The sequence below is a fragment of the Echinops telfairi genome, unplaced genomic scaffold, assembly GCF_000313985.2.
Source record: "Echinops telfairi isolate 266 unplaced genomic scaffold, ASM31398v2 ScPeMD7_2010;HRSCAF=2546, whole genome shotgun sequence".
Lineage (NCBI taxonomy): Eukaryota > Metazoa > Chordata > Mammalia > Afrosoricida > Tenrecidae > Echinops > Echinops telfairi.
Genome location: NW_022105908.1, coordinates 15,923,422 through 15,938,089, shown reverse-complemented (window position 1 = coordinate 15,938,089; position 14,668 = coordinate 15,923,422). Strand labels below are relative to the sequence as shown.

General features: G+C 46.7%; 2 protein-coding genes across 7 annotated transcripts in view; one reads left to right on the top strand and one right to left on the bottom strand.

Annotated features, from left to right (window-relative positions):
* Positions 1-11,903, bottom strand: part of TOM1L2 (target of myb1 like 2 membrane trafficking protein) — a 160,872-nt gene extending 148,969 nt beyond the window's left edge. For 2 of the 6 annotated variants that reach the window (XR_006680370.1, XR_006680371.1), the window contains exon 1: positions 11,796-11,903. Coding sequence is in view for 4 of the 6 variants with exons in the window: in XM_045293443.1 (XP_045149378.1) it covers positions 11,796-11,847 (52 nt within the window). In the remaining 2 variants the exon portion in view is untranslated. The remainder of the gene's footprint in view (positions 1-11,795) is intronic. The other 4 variants (XM_045293443.1, XM_045293444.1, XM_004712954.2 and 1 more) reach the window with 3 other exon arrangements.
* A 511-nt stretch (positions 11,904-12,414) lies between these two features.
* DRC3 (dynein regulatory complex subunit 3) overlaps positions 12,415-14,668 on the top strand; it is a 57,100-nt gene continuing 54,846 nt past the window's right edge. The window contains exon 1 of the mRNA XM_045293303.1: positions 12,415-12,487. The gene's annotated coding sequence lies outside the window, so the exon portion shown is untranslated. The remainder of the gene's footprint in view (positions 12,488-14,668) is intronic.

The window sequence follows — 14,668 nt, the reverse complement described above, 5'->3', positions numbered from 1 at the left end:
AAATTGCTGGCTTAAATATTTCCAGGGTTAACACAAGGGATCATCACTGTCTGGAAACCACTATCAAATTCAGCCTTCAGACTCCAAGCAACATCACTTTGCAGGCCTTGCGTACGACTGTGAGTAAGGATGTGCCAGAGCTCGTTTCGATGTCCCTGTGAGAAGCAGCAGCAGAGAGCAACAGAGCCCCATTACTGGGCCCTGCCCGTGATCCCTGCTTGCAAAGACTTGCAGCCCAAGGCTCCGAAATGAAAGACTCCGTCTCTCTTCATTATGCCCAATCTTAAACCAAAAACCTGAAACAGGATATTTGACATGCCTCCCAGACTACCAGGCTGGCGCTTCATTAATGATTAAAAGAGCAGCTGGTTAATGGCTGAAACACAAGTTGCTCAGTTAGACAACTTAGCATCTGTTTAAACGCTCCTCTTCCACCAACCAACACTGTAATTCCAAAGCACATCCCAAGACAAAGTAAAACACACAGGTCTGCTTCTTAGAGGGGCCTCCCCGCAAGCATAAGACAGCACAACCCTTGAAGGAATGCTCAGAAAACGTTCTAGGCTGAAGAGGACACACATACACTGCACGACACTAGGGTACACGGAATTACTGAGACTGGGCGGATCAATTATAATACTAAAACAGGGCCAGGTTGACCTGACTTCTAGCCACCAGCTGCCTTAGGTATTCCTAAGTTCCACAATGTGGTGGGTAGGAGCACAGACCTGAGCTCTGTCCCTGCTCTGCTACTTATTAACCCCAAGATTCTGAGATGCTACTTCAGCCTCCGCTGTTCTAGTTTATAGACTGAGTGGTAGGACCTACCTCACAGGACTAGTGTTGATGAATGGGAATGGTTCAGTGAGGTACTTAACCCTATGCCAGGTGCAAGGTCACCCTGCGTGGTACTGCTAACATCTTCAGTATTAGCCTTGAAGGCACTGTTTTATTTATTTATGAAACATGATTGTGAGTATGTGAAGGTTTACAGAGCAGACCGTCAGTTTTACATCCAACGGTTCACACACGTTTCGTTTCGACGCATCCACTGCGGTGCCCTCTGTGAACCAGCATTCCTCTCTCTCCTCTGTTTCCTCCTCCGTGTCCAGCTCTCTGTCCTGGGCAAGTGCTGCCCACTTTGACCTTAAGTACTGTGTTGATTCCTAAATGCACGGGTGAGTTCAGCTCCACATCTGCAGGGTGACGATGGGTCAGAGTCTTGGAGCTCCACCAGTCTCTGACCAGTAGGCCTGGTCTCTAATGATTTTTGAGTTCTGCTCCACACTGTTCTCCTACTCTCTCCATCAGGACTTTCTAATGTGATCCTGTTCAGAGCTGTAGGCAGTGGTAGCGGGCACAGTCTAATTCTTCTGGTCTCAGGGTAGTGGAGACTGATGTTTGCATGGTTCATTACTCCATTGGACTCATTGTTTCCATGCATCTTTCTATTTTAACCACTCTTCTTTCCTCTAAATGGACAGAGAACAAAAAGTGCACCATCGACAGCTGCTCACAAGCTTTTAAGCCCCAGTTGCTACTCACCACAGTAGGATGCAGAACACTGTCTTTGTGAACTGCTATTAAGGCACTGGGGTAGACTGTTGAAAAATCAAAGCAAACAGAAACAAGTACCTAATAGCACGTTTCATCTAAAAAGAACTATAAGACCCCATACAGTCTCCCTTGATTCTCACAAAAGTCTTGTGAGACAAGGCAGGGCAAGTATTCTTGTCCCTGGTTTACAGGTTAGGAACCTGAGATCAGCACAGCTGGTAGACCCCCCACAGGGCAGTCGGAGGGGTAAGGAAGGGGCTGATTCCAAAACCAAAAGTACTAACAAAGAGAACAAAGAAAGTACAATGAGGTCAAGCTTGCTCTGCAATATTCCGGTGGCCTGTGCTATGTATACAGAATCAGCTAGGGCCTGTTCTGGTCCAATGGAAACCTCTTGCTTGCTGTCAAAAGGTCTGGGGCCTGACTCAGGAGTGCAGATCATACCTCAGCCTATGTGAGGCAGGGACCCTTGAGTAAACTTCTTAGCTCTCCTAAGCTTCTATTTCTTCCCTGTAAAGTGGAGATGACACCAGCTGACATTTGACTTAATGGAGCTGTTCTGAGAGAAAAAAACATTACTAAGAAAATTAAAATGTATAAAGCACTTAGCAATGTACCTGAAACATGGTGAGTGTTCAGTAAACTATGGCTACTTTTTTAGCTTTGAAAAGTACTAAAAAATAAAATTGATCTCAGGGACTCTAGGAGGCGAGTAACTACAGAGAACGACCGCTGGACCACATGCTGTGAAGGTCACCAGGAACCAGAAAGTCTATGGCCTGTCCTCAAGGAGCCCCTAGTTCTAGCCTGGAGGTGATGCCTGGTGAGAGAGATGACAGCAGGCAACAGCACCCACGGGAAGAAAGGAATCAGCAGTTCTGAATACTGAGTCTGCTGAGCGCCGGACACTGCCCTAGAGACTTTACACACACGATCCCACTTCATCCTTACAAAAACCTGGAACTCACTGCTAGTGAGTCAGTTCTGACTCACAGTGACCCTGTGGGGCAGGGTAGAACTGCCCCTGTGGGTTTCCGAGACTGTAATTCTTTACAGGAGTAGAAAGCCTTCTCTTTCTCCCCCAGAGTGACTGGTGAATTTGAAAGACTAACCTCGCTGTTAGCAGCCTAATGCAGACATAACCCATTACACCACCAGGGCACTTTTAGGTAATATCGTTGGCCCTGTTTTATAGGTGGAAGAAAGGCCTGACATCGACTTTCAAAATCAGCCAGTGAAAACTTCATGGAATGGGACACCAATTGGCTCCATAAACTTTCACCCAAATAGTTTTTTGTTTGTTTCTTTGCTTTTTCTAAAGAAAAGATGAAAACCGTTTGGAACCCAACGGTCTGACCCACAGCCAATTATGGGATGGTGCAGGCCCAGGCAGTCTTTCATTGCCCGGTGCAGCGGGGAATCAGCATGTGCCCTTCCGTGGGGTGGGGAACAACTTGAAGGCAGCTAACAAAAAACAACAGTTTCTAGGTGAGAGAAACACCAGCTGAATGGTGTGGCTGAGTGGTATGGATATGGATAAGAGTGGTATGGATCACAAACACTGTGAGTGCAGAGAGGAGACTCATCCCTAAACAGGGCATCTGAGAAGGCTATCTGGAAGAGAAAGGCAGGGTTAATGGACAGCAGAGTTGAGGATTGGATGGAGAAGAGCAAAGAGAATCTTCTAGGTCAGAGGAGCTAGAAGGAGCACTGAAATAGGCACCAAGTCTGGGACTCATGTTTTAAAGGCCTATCTCCACCCACAACAAGCTGGGTAAAAGGATTCCCCCTTTTCAGACTACTTCTAGGTTAACCCCAAATACTGAGTGAGTTGTCTGTGAGGCCAAGAGAAACACAACCCTTAACTGAGCATTTCCTGAGCATTTCTCATTCCCCTTTCCTTATTTAACACTCCAAGTTAAAGAAAAAATAAAGTATATTATATAGAAATATGTTAATAGCTATGTCACAGTATATACTATATCACAGGCATGGGAAAGTGGAGCTTAAAATATATAAGCATTCCATTATGTGAAAAGCATAATCACAATCAGTTTGTAAGAAAGCAAACTATGGTAGTTTGGTTCTTTGTCTTTTTTCCATATTTTCTTCTAGGGTTTGTTGCCTTTTAACAAACACAATGAATGTAAACTTTCAATATTTCAGACAGCCTACCTCTAAACCAGTGGTACCCTTTCAGAAAAGTCCTGCAAATGTTTCACCTCTGGTCTCGTCCACGGGAAGCAGAGTGAGACAGGAGAGCCTGACCCTGCCATGTGTCTGTCACAGCCCCGTCAGTTAAGGACAAATACGCACAGAACCCTCGAGTTCTTCATAGTGTCCCATCAGCCTGCTGACATCTCCCCGTCTCCACGACCCCAAAGCTCCCCTAACTGAGGCTTACAAAAGCAACCCTACCCTCAATGCCTCATGGCCCTGACATGGAGGCGTTAACTTAGCATGGTGAACGTCCTGGTAGGACCACAATTCCTTCCACACAGATGAGGGCCAGTGGGTAAGAAGAACAGCCTTTTGGTAACTGTGAGCTACAGTCACTCTGGCTGGTACCTGACACTCCCATTCTTAGACAGCTGTATGGCCCCCAGTGCCACCAGTGCAAGAGTCCCACTTGTTTGGCTCACATTTGAAGCCCTCTGTAATCAGGTCTTACCTTACGGTTCTATTCTCTCAACTCCCCTCCTCTCAGCTACTAAAACCAATTTCTATTACTTCTACCTGCCTGTCAATATACAGCCTTCGCTCAAACTATTGTCTTTGCCGGGACAGCATTAACATTTAAGGAGTGAAGCCTCCATTTCTACCAAATCCTACCCGTGTCTCAAGACTGCCCAGGGGCTACCACCTCCTTAGAGATTCCATTTGTTCTTGCCTGCTGCCTTCCCACACTGCTCTTTGCCCCCTCTCCTTCGTGGAGAGCGGCACAGCAGAGAGGACCTAAGTTCTGAGTCCGGTATGTGACCTCGGGTGGGTGACGTAGCTGCTCATTGCCTCCGTGTCTCCATCTACAAACTGATGATAAATGTCGCTGATGCCCAGCGTTGTTTCAAGGCTTAAGCAATAGCAAGACAACTAAAAGAATGACTACAGTCTCTAATGCCACACTGAACTTAAACACCTTTAGTTATTATATTATGACTACTGGGGGTGCGGGGAGCGGGGGTAGTGGTTACTTGATAGCATTCCTGCCTTCCCTGTGAGAGGCCCAGTTGAATTCTGGCCAATACACCTCACGCATAGCCACCACCCTGTTGTCAGTAGAGCTGTGATGTGAACAGGTTTCACTGGAGCTCCAGACTAAGATGTCACCAGGAACAAAGCCCTGGCAATCTATTTCCAGAAATCCGACACTCCAATCCACAACCAGCCGCATGTGGATGGCACAGGCCCAGGCCACACTTCATTCCGACTACGATCACAACAATGACGACTGGAGGTGACTCTTCCCCTGCTTCTGTGTCTTACCGCCTTTCACCTGTCCAACCTGTGGCAGGCACTGCTGTCTACCTCATCGGACTTAGCTGCTTGCCTTATATCCCAGAGACTTAAAAAAAAAACCTACAGTCATCAAATTGATTCCAACTCCTCATGGCCCCATACAGGACAAAGCAGAACCACTCCTTTAGATTTGTCAGACTGTACATCTATTGGAGTAGACAGCCTCATCTTTCTCCTTCAGGGAGGCTGGTGGGTATGAACCGCTGAACTTACTGTTAGCCATCCAGTCCTTATCCCACAGCATCACTAGGACTCCTTCGCTAGACTAAACGTCCTGGTAAATGCTTCATTGCGTATATAAGAACAGTCCATATAGAGTCAGTGAATGAATACATTCTAAGGAATCACACTTGTGGTTTGTCTCCAAGAAAATCAACATCACTGAGAATCTGTGAAACTGTACAGTCCTAGCTGCCTCCACATCCCAATGCACCCCGGGGTAAGGCCTGATCCTCTGCGCTTTAACAAGCCTTCCAGGTGCTTCTAGTGATCCTGAATCAAGGATCTGTAAAGGAAGAAGTAACGTGACAGAGCACAAGGACCATTCCCAGCTTAACTCTGGCATGGACCTTGCACAAGTCTTTCAGCTTCTCAGAGCCTGTTATAGATTGACTGGTGTCCCCCAAACGTGTGCCAACTTGGCTAGGCCATAATGCTCAATGGTTTGGCAGTTAGAAAATGACACAATGGGAAAGCTATACAGCAATGCCGCCCATACTGTAATCTGATGTGATATGAGAGATGAAAGGAGAGAGAAACTAGCAGAGATCAGAGGGATCTCCCACCATGAAGAAAGAAGTACCAGAGGTGGAATGCATCATTTGGACCTAGGATCCCTACACAGAGAAACTCCTCGGCCCGGGGAATATTGCTGCCAAGACACCTGGAAAGCTCCAGGAAATCCCATAGATGCTGGAAGGAGACAAGGTCCTTTCCCCCGAGCTGAGGAACAGAGAAAACTAGCACTTTGAATTTGGACTTCTAGCCTCCTGCACTGTGAGAGACTACATTTCTGTTTATGAAAGACATGTATTGGTGGTATTTCTGTCATAACAGCACTACATAAGTAAGACAGACCCCAATGTCCTTATATACATGGAGAACAGTTAAATATTATGATCTGAGATCCCACGTGCAAGGTTTGCAAATAGTAGCAGCGTTCACTTTTCTTCCAATGCATCTCCCTTGGTTGTGAAATAAATAAATAAAATAATAGAAGCAGAGGGCTTTGGGAGCTGAGCACTGTCACGGGACTCTATAACTCCAACACCAAACTCACTGCCATCAAGTTATGGATTGGGCTACTAACTGCAAGGTCAGCAGATTGAAACCACGGAAGAAAGACAAGGTTTTCCACTCCCACAGAGTCACAGTCTCAGAAACCCACAGGGGCAGTTCCACTCTGTCATGTAGGGTCACAATGAGATGGGAATCTAAGAATGACTTATTCTGGGTCCAAACATCCAGGCTAGAGTTACACACCTAGCATTCACCAGGCATTAAGGAATAACCCAATCAGTGATTGATAGGGCTAAGTTCCAAAGCCCACATCGTTAATGCAAAAATGGAGGATGACCACAACAGATCACAGAATCAATGATGACTACATCATTATATAAGTGCCAAATTACATCACTGTATAACTATCAAACCTCTGAGAATCACGGCCCACCCAAGTTAACACAAAACCTTGACCATAACAGGCAGCAAGCACTACTCTCTCACCTCCGGTCTCACCATTCGTTATTGCCAGGCGTACATTATTAGAGTGCACAGTAGTCAGATTGTTTATTATAGGCATGAATGCTAAATGTCAGATAACAAGGCAGTCCATGAGTAAGTGCCAGTGTGCTATAACAGCACCATGGAATCTACAGACACAAAATCTGCAACTGAGTATCTATTTCTCGTGGGTTCATTTAATGAAACTGTGGATATAAAAAATTGCTGCTTTTTTCCCTTCACTAGTTTGGTCAGAGAAGAACCCTGGTGGCAGAATGGGTTACCTGTTAGGCTGCTAACTGCAAGGTCAGAAGTTTGAAACCACTAGCTGCTCGGCAGGAGAAAAGATGAGGCTTTACATTCCCATAAAATGTTACAGTCTCAGAGACCCACAAGGGCAGTTCTACTCTGTCCTATACGTCACTATAAGTCAGAATTGACTAGGTTTCAGTGAGTTTGGTTTGGTTTGGAGTTTGATGGGAATTAATTACTCACTGATCTTTGAATCTACATTTTACTCCTGGAAAGGGATTACCTGAAATTGTTTCCCAGTCATTGTGAACTAAAAACATTTGCAAAGAAGCATGGACCCGGTACAAGGCACCCCCAATGTATGACATCCAACCTGGAGCAGTTGGGAAGGGTTGAGATTAAGACAGCAACATTTTGAAACTTCTCTCAGAGACGAGAATCCAGAAATAAAATGGTCTTCTCCTCCCCCGCACTTCCTAACTTCACACATCATTTCTCCCTCGCCTTTCATTCATTCGATGCAAGAATCCCTTGCCAGAATGCGGGAGGGATGCAGGAACATTCAACATGGACACTTATGTGTCAGACTGGAATCTCAATTGCTAGCTCAAGAGGGGAAGATCAAGTATTTGACCCAACAGCATGACTGTAAACACTGAGGCCCAGGCAGGGTGGGAAGTAATAAATACTCTAATAACCACTCACACTAGGTAGCCCTAACTCTCCAGTGCAACAACACCTTTAGGGAGTGTGCTACCACTACCAAAGTACCACCCCGGGCAGCTCTTGCAGACCAGGACCGGCCCCAAGAAGCTCTCACAAAAGCTTACTGACTTGAACCAATGAATTGGAATTATTTAGTATGCGTCTCTACATAGCTATTGCTTTTTAATGAGGACAGTATTACTCTTCCACGGATGGAAATGAAACCCAGAGAGACTAAAACTTCAAACCATTGAAAGAATATAGCTTTTGATGCTCCCCATTCAGAAAAGGGCTGTCTGTGACCCCAGCCCTACCAGCCTCTATGCCCCAGCCCGCTCTACTCCACTCAGACTGATATCCACAGACATGGCCACCTGTCCCAGGCATAAAGAATCCTCCCTCTGCCTGTGAAATTCCCATCCACCACGCACGGCCCTTGGACTGGTAGAAGCCAAATCTCTTCTGAATACTTTCGAATGCTAAACTACTTGCAATTTTGCACCACTCGACTGAGTACTTAACTGTAGGTGGCCTTCTCTTAGGGATTTCGCTCCTTTGAATGCAGGGACCAAATATGAAATCCCAGCATTCCCCCTTACCAGCTGAGCAGTCTTCAGCAGGACATTGCACTTCTCTGAGCCTCAGTCTCCTCTTCTGTAAAGTGGGAAGGCACCGTGTGGTGAATTACTTGTCATGATCCTTCTGGCTATAGTTGTTGTAACTTCCATCAAAGGACTATGAGTATACGTAGCACAATGCAAATGTGAGGTACTTGTGGCCCACCAAGGGGGTTGGATAGATTGCCACTAATGCAAATAAGGTACATGGCACCCTTGTAGAGTGAGACCATGCAAATAAAATATAGGGAAACCTAACAAGAATTGGTTAGCTCTGCTTTCCTGCTAGGCTTAAAATAAGCCATCCCAGAGGGGAAGGGGAGAGGAGGGTTTCACCATCAAGAAAGAAGAGCCAGGAGTGAAGAGAAGAGGTCCTTGTGCTGGACCTCTTCAATCCAGGAGACAGAGAGCTGTGACACTGGAGATGGCGAGAGATATCAAGCAGCAGCCGCCGCCACCGCAGTAGAGGCAGCAGAAGTAGTCAACTGGCAAGAGAAGGCATGTTGGACTTCCAGGCCCACAGAGAGAAAGCTGAATGCCTTTGGGTAGGAGTTCCTGGTGGAGCGGGGTGCTTCTGAGCGCTTAACTGCAGAGCTAAAAGAGTTTTCTAATACTTGCCCACTCCAGGCCGGGACCAGGCTGAGGGTTGGAGAGAACTGGGTCTACAGGTATGGTGGAGGAGAGGCTGTCCTGATTGAAAAACTGAGCCTTCCTGATCCTGTCTGTCCGTTATATGTGGTCATTGCAATGAATTATGGAACCCAGCAGAGGCAGAAAGTGTCATGTCCAAACTGGTGAAAAGATGGAAGGGTAAAGGCACACCTGACCTCAGTCTCGTAGGAATCAGTCTAGGGCTGGTGGCATGTCTCCTCCTCTCTACCTGTGGCCAGTAAAGGTCAGACACTGCTCCCACGCCTTTTTGACCAAAGAACAGTAAAACGTGCTGTGCAGGACAGCTTGGCTGAAGCAAGTAACGGCTGTGGAGTTGCTCTGTGCAAGCTAGTGCTGCAGCTCTTACTTTGTCGCTTCTATTTTATTTCTGTGTTCCCTACCCCAAATTAAAATAAATGAAACTCAACTGCTATCAAGCTGATTCCAACTCACAGTGGCCTTTTTTTCACATTCTAATTTCTAACTCTATTTTTTAAATTGAGTTCTAATTAATATATCATACAGTTCAATAGTTCAATCAGATCAAGAAGGGCTGTCACAATAAGCTTGGGAACTTTTTACCCCTTCTTTTCCACCTTGATGTTGATTTCCCATTTCCCCCTCCTTTTCCATCCGTGTGACCAGATAATCATTAATCCCATTACTACCTTCATATTTCCTCTAATCCCAGTTTCCCTGTGGAAGACTAGGACAGACACCAAGCAAGGAAGGATATATCAACAATGGCCATACAAAACTAATAGAGACCTCAGTGTAACAGAAAGCAGAGAATATTAAAAGTTTAGAATAGATTCACATCGGGATTTACGTGAAAATTCCCACTTTGTGTTTAAATGGATTTATCATATTAGTCACACCCACTGCTTTCTAATCGATTCTGATTCATAGCAACCCTATATAGGATTTCTGAGGCTGTAAATATTTACAGGAGCAGGCAGCATTATTTTTCTCCTACGGAGCAGCTGGTGGTTTTGAACTATCAACCTAAAAGGTATTAGTCCAGCACCTACCCAACAGCACCACAAGGGCTCCTTACATAATTAGTTATGAAGGTTCGACAAAATATTTGGTCATAAGCCTGAATAGACAACTTCTCAGTATACTCTGCCGTTTCAAAGATGTTGAACTTTCCATTATAAAGGAGGAAAAAGAGAAAAGAAAAGAAAAAAATCCCAAGTTTACTTGCTCCTTCCATTAACGAGCTGGAATTCAGCACCCAATGGAGCAGTGCGTTTGTAGAGTCCGACTGCAGTGCAAGAGCCCCTGAGCAAAGTGAGAAAGGCAAGGAGAGAAGAAAGGTCGGTGAGAATACAGGGGGGCTCTTAGTGGGAGCAAGGGGCCAGAGGCCTGAAAATTGGGGAGAGACCCTTCCAGGGCCTGGTGTCTGTCATCCTTTAGACAAAATCCTTCACTAGAAAAGGAAGTGAGGCTCCCACGTGCCAATTAACCAATAGGAGAAGACTCTATGTTCCGCGGGTCCCACCAAAACCTGAAGAATGAGCAGGAAACTTGTAAGCAAAACAAATTACACCCAAACTGAAAAAGCGAACCTATTCTTTCCAGTCAATTCCAACTATTTCATAGAGTTTCCAAGGTGACCCTCTTTACAGACCTGGACTGCTACCTCTCTCCTTCCTGGAGAGATGCTTCACCCTTTCGGTGAGCACCTGAACACTTTACCCCTGTGCCACCAAGCCTCTCTTTCAGCCTACACCAGTCAGGCGCATAAAGACATCAAAAAGCTCCGTGCTCATAAAAGATGTTTTACTCTTCCTTCTACCAACTAGAAAGCACGCAGTTTGAAAAGATACTACTCAACATTCTTTACTGATTACATAACATAAGCGCCTGCCTAGGTGATGGGGCAAGTTGCTTTTTGAGTAAGGGAATCTCACACTCAGGTCACCTAGGTGCTCCCTCACCTACACCTTGAGCTTTCCTTACCCAGGATTCTGTGTCCCCTTTTCCAGGTTCCCAGAGCACCATTTCAGAATTAATTCCACAATACCACCCAAAGATTTTAGTGTTGGCAAGTTTCATGGAGCAGGGAGCAATTGTCCATGTGTGGAGAACCACTGAGAATATAAAAACGTTAGCACCTGGAGGGACCTAGCATATTTCCCTCCCAACACCTCATATGACAAGACAGGGACACCTAAAACAGAAGGGGCAGTGACTGCACAAGGTCATCGGAGAGTCACAGGCTCCTATCATTAAATGACACCGGCTTCCTTCTAGCCTGGGACGCACTGCAGGCATGCTATCCCCTGCCTGAACAATCACCCCCGCTCTCTACCTCTTACAACCCAGCTGAGCGGCAGCTCAAACCTAGCAAGTCTTATTGCTGTGGCATCCTCGGGAGGGATGCCGAAACTGGAGCAGGGAAGCAAGGATGGAGAGAGGCGTGGGGGCGGGTGTGTCCTCGCGGTGACACCCCAGAGGAGCAGGGAGAACTGGGTCTTGGGGGCAGTGGCGTTGAGGCTGTGGGTTGGACCGGGTGCTCACAGTGGCACCTCCCAATGGGGGAGGCGGAGAGCAGACGAGCAATTGGCAGCAAGCAGCAGTGGGAGGGCTGGGCCTGACGAGGAGGGAAGCGCGGAGCATCCCGAGGCCGAGCTGGATCTCCAGAGCGCTGCCTGCAGCGTTCCCCGGCGCGAGGTCCGCCAGCCAGGATGCCCAGTCCGCTGTAAGGTGGCACCGGCGCCGGGCAAAGGCCGCGGGCCCAGCCACTCCCGCCCCAACGCGCGGCCTTACCGAGGCACTGCCCCACCGGGGTACTGAACGGGTTCCCCAGGAGGAACTCCATCGTGGGCAGACAGCCGGGAGCCACCCGAACCCTGTCTGCTGCCGAGGCCTCCGCTGTCCCCTAGGCGCGCTCCGACCTGACTGACACTTGCCCCCGCCCCACCCTCAGGAACGCCGAGCGCCCGGCCCTCGGGCCCGCCCCTTACCGCTTCCCTATTGGACAACGGCTGCTCAGGCCTCTTCCGATTGGGCGTACGTCCTCAGTGAAGCCCCACCTACCCCGCGGCGTGCGATTGGGACCGGGAGGGAGTAGTCACTGGAGTCCCCGTCAGGAGTTTCGTACATTTCCCCCTTTGCCCGCCTCCGAAAGCGGGCCTGTGCATTTTGATTTACCTATATGTTTGTCAATCTGGAGGATCCCTATTATTATTGGACAAGAAGCACGTCCATCATCCAAATAGGGGGCGGGGAGAGGCGGACTTGGGAAGATTCCCGCCCCTAGAAAGTGCTGATTGGAGAGATGTTTGTTTTCTCTGCAGCTGGTTGGTGTGAGGAATTTAGTCACGTGACCCATCAACTTTCACCTAGGATGTCTACTTTGTTACTTCCCCTTAGTGACGAAGTGGCTGTTCTTGGTCCCCCTAGCAACCAGGCGTTGCGGCTGCTGCGTGGAGTCAGCGTCCGAACCTGCGACTGGGAAGGTAAACCCTGGGAAACTGCAGCTCCGAGAGGTCTGGAAGGGACAAAACGGAGTCCCTGTTCTTACATGTCTTACTCTGCATGTGCAGACAGGTCGGGAAAGGAGGGACATTTTACAGTCAAGCTGCAAACTGCCTTAACATCCATGCCTAGCCTAGCATCAACTGCTCTATCCTGATACAATTGGACTGAGGCAGTCCTTCTAAATAGTGTAAACATTTGATCATTTCATTGAGGGATCTTAACAATTCTTATTACAACCCATGCATCAATTGTATCAGGCATATTTGTATATATGTTGCCATCATTCTTTTCTAGACAATTACTTTCTATTGAGCCCTTGGTATCAGCTGCCCCCCCATGACCCCTTGATAGATAATAAATTATTATTATTTTTATATCTCACAACAACCACTGTCTCGCTTCCCCGTGGTTTCCGTTGTTCTTCCCCCTGGAGGGGTGTGTGTGGTTGTGTATCGATCATTATGATCGGTTCTCCCTTCCACCCCCCACACACCCCCATTTCTCCCTACCCATCTGGCATCACTATTCCCACTCCTGCTTCTGGGTTGCATGTGTCGTGAGCTCTTATTTTGTGAATGTCCAAACACCAAACTCGATACCATTGATTGCGAGTCTATAGGACAAAGCAGAACTGTCCCCTTTGGGTTTCCAGGGCTGTAAACCTTTCCAGGAGGATACAGTCTCACTTTCATCCCAGGGATCAACGGATGGATTTGAACTGCTGACCTGAGGCTAGCAGCAGCTCAACATTTTACCCACTACACCATCGGGGCTCCCTTTTGTGAATGTAGTCAGGTCCTTGAAATGTAAAAGTGACCATTTGGTTAAGAGGATTGAAGGTTAAACCCGAAGCCTTTGAAATATAAATATTGCCCATCTGGCTAAGAGGTTGTGAGGAGCAAGGTAGAAGAATGAGATAGCGAGCTTTATTTCCACACGTGGAAGCTCTGCGTTCTGCACTACAATCAAGGCTTTCACATCCGCAACGAGCCTCTCAATTTAGTTACAACTTTTCCATTAAAACAACAGAAATATTAGGAAAAAAACTCCCAGTCAGTGAAAATTTAATTGTGATTAGGATAAGGAACAAAAACTTGATAATATATACCTTTCTTCGCTATGAAGGTATCTTTTTAAACATCATTGAGCATTATTAGTCCTATTTCCTAACCTCCTGCTGACTACACCATCTTCTCTGGGGGCAACTGTTAAACATTTTAACAAACACTATGCAATTATTTATCTAGGAATTCGCAATCCTAACTCTTCTTTGTTTTTTGAATAGTAACACTTTGACACACATGCTCCCTGTCCCCACCCCCAAAGATGCCTAGTGGTTTCTTTTCGAAAAGAAAAACTGAAAATCATAATTCAATTTAAAATGGAGTCTTTATTTAAGTCTAAAGTCACCCAGTGTGTGTGTGTGTGTGTGTGTGTGCACGTGCCTTACTTTTTAAAATGCTCACATCACATCAGCAACAACTCTGTCTCCAGGCAAGCTAGGTTGGGCAGTAAATTACAGCAAAGCACTCTGGCTTCAGCTCTGAGAGTTTTGAAAGAATGAGAGCTTTGTCTCGCTGTATCTGCACCTTTGCCTTGACCCAGACAGTTGTGAGAAATCAGTGTTACCTTGACAATGATAGACTACAAGGTCCTGGGTACAACTGAGTCATAATTAAGAAGATGGTCTCTGGCATCAGAGGGTCCCACCTGTGCCACATAGTCGGGGTGTCAGTGTGGATGTGTTACTTACCCTTTCTCACTAGGTCCAGCTCTCTTATCTGGAACCTGGGATTGATTAGTCTAAGATATAGTAAGTTCATAGAGATCTCTCATATGCACATCTCCTCACTGTCCTGGCCTCACTATCTTTGCTGGACAGATGAGGAAAGATCTCTTCCACCCCCATTTTCAAGTTCGGATCACTCTGAGGACTTTTCCTCAAGCCAACACTTATGGGCTCAATCATACCTCATATCGAGTAAATATTCTACCCTGTGGTATAATTACAACACCCTGCATCTTTTCTATTTCCTCACACCCTCCCTCCCCACTACAAGTGTGTTTTTCTCCCTGTAAGAAAAAAATGGGTTTTCACGAGGTGTCGAAGGGATCAGGTGTAAGGCATCATCAGAACAAAAAATCTTACCATAGTGAAT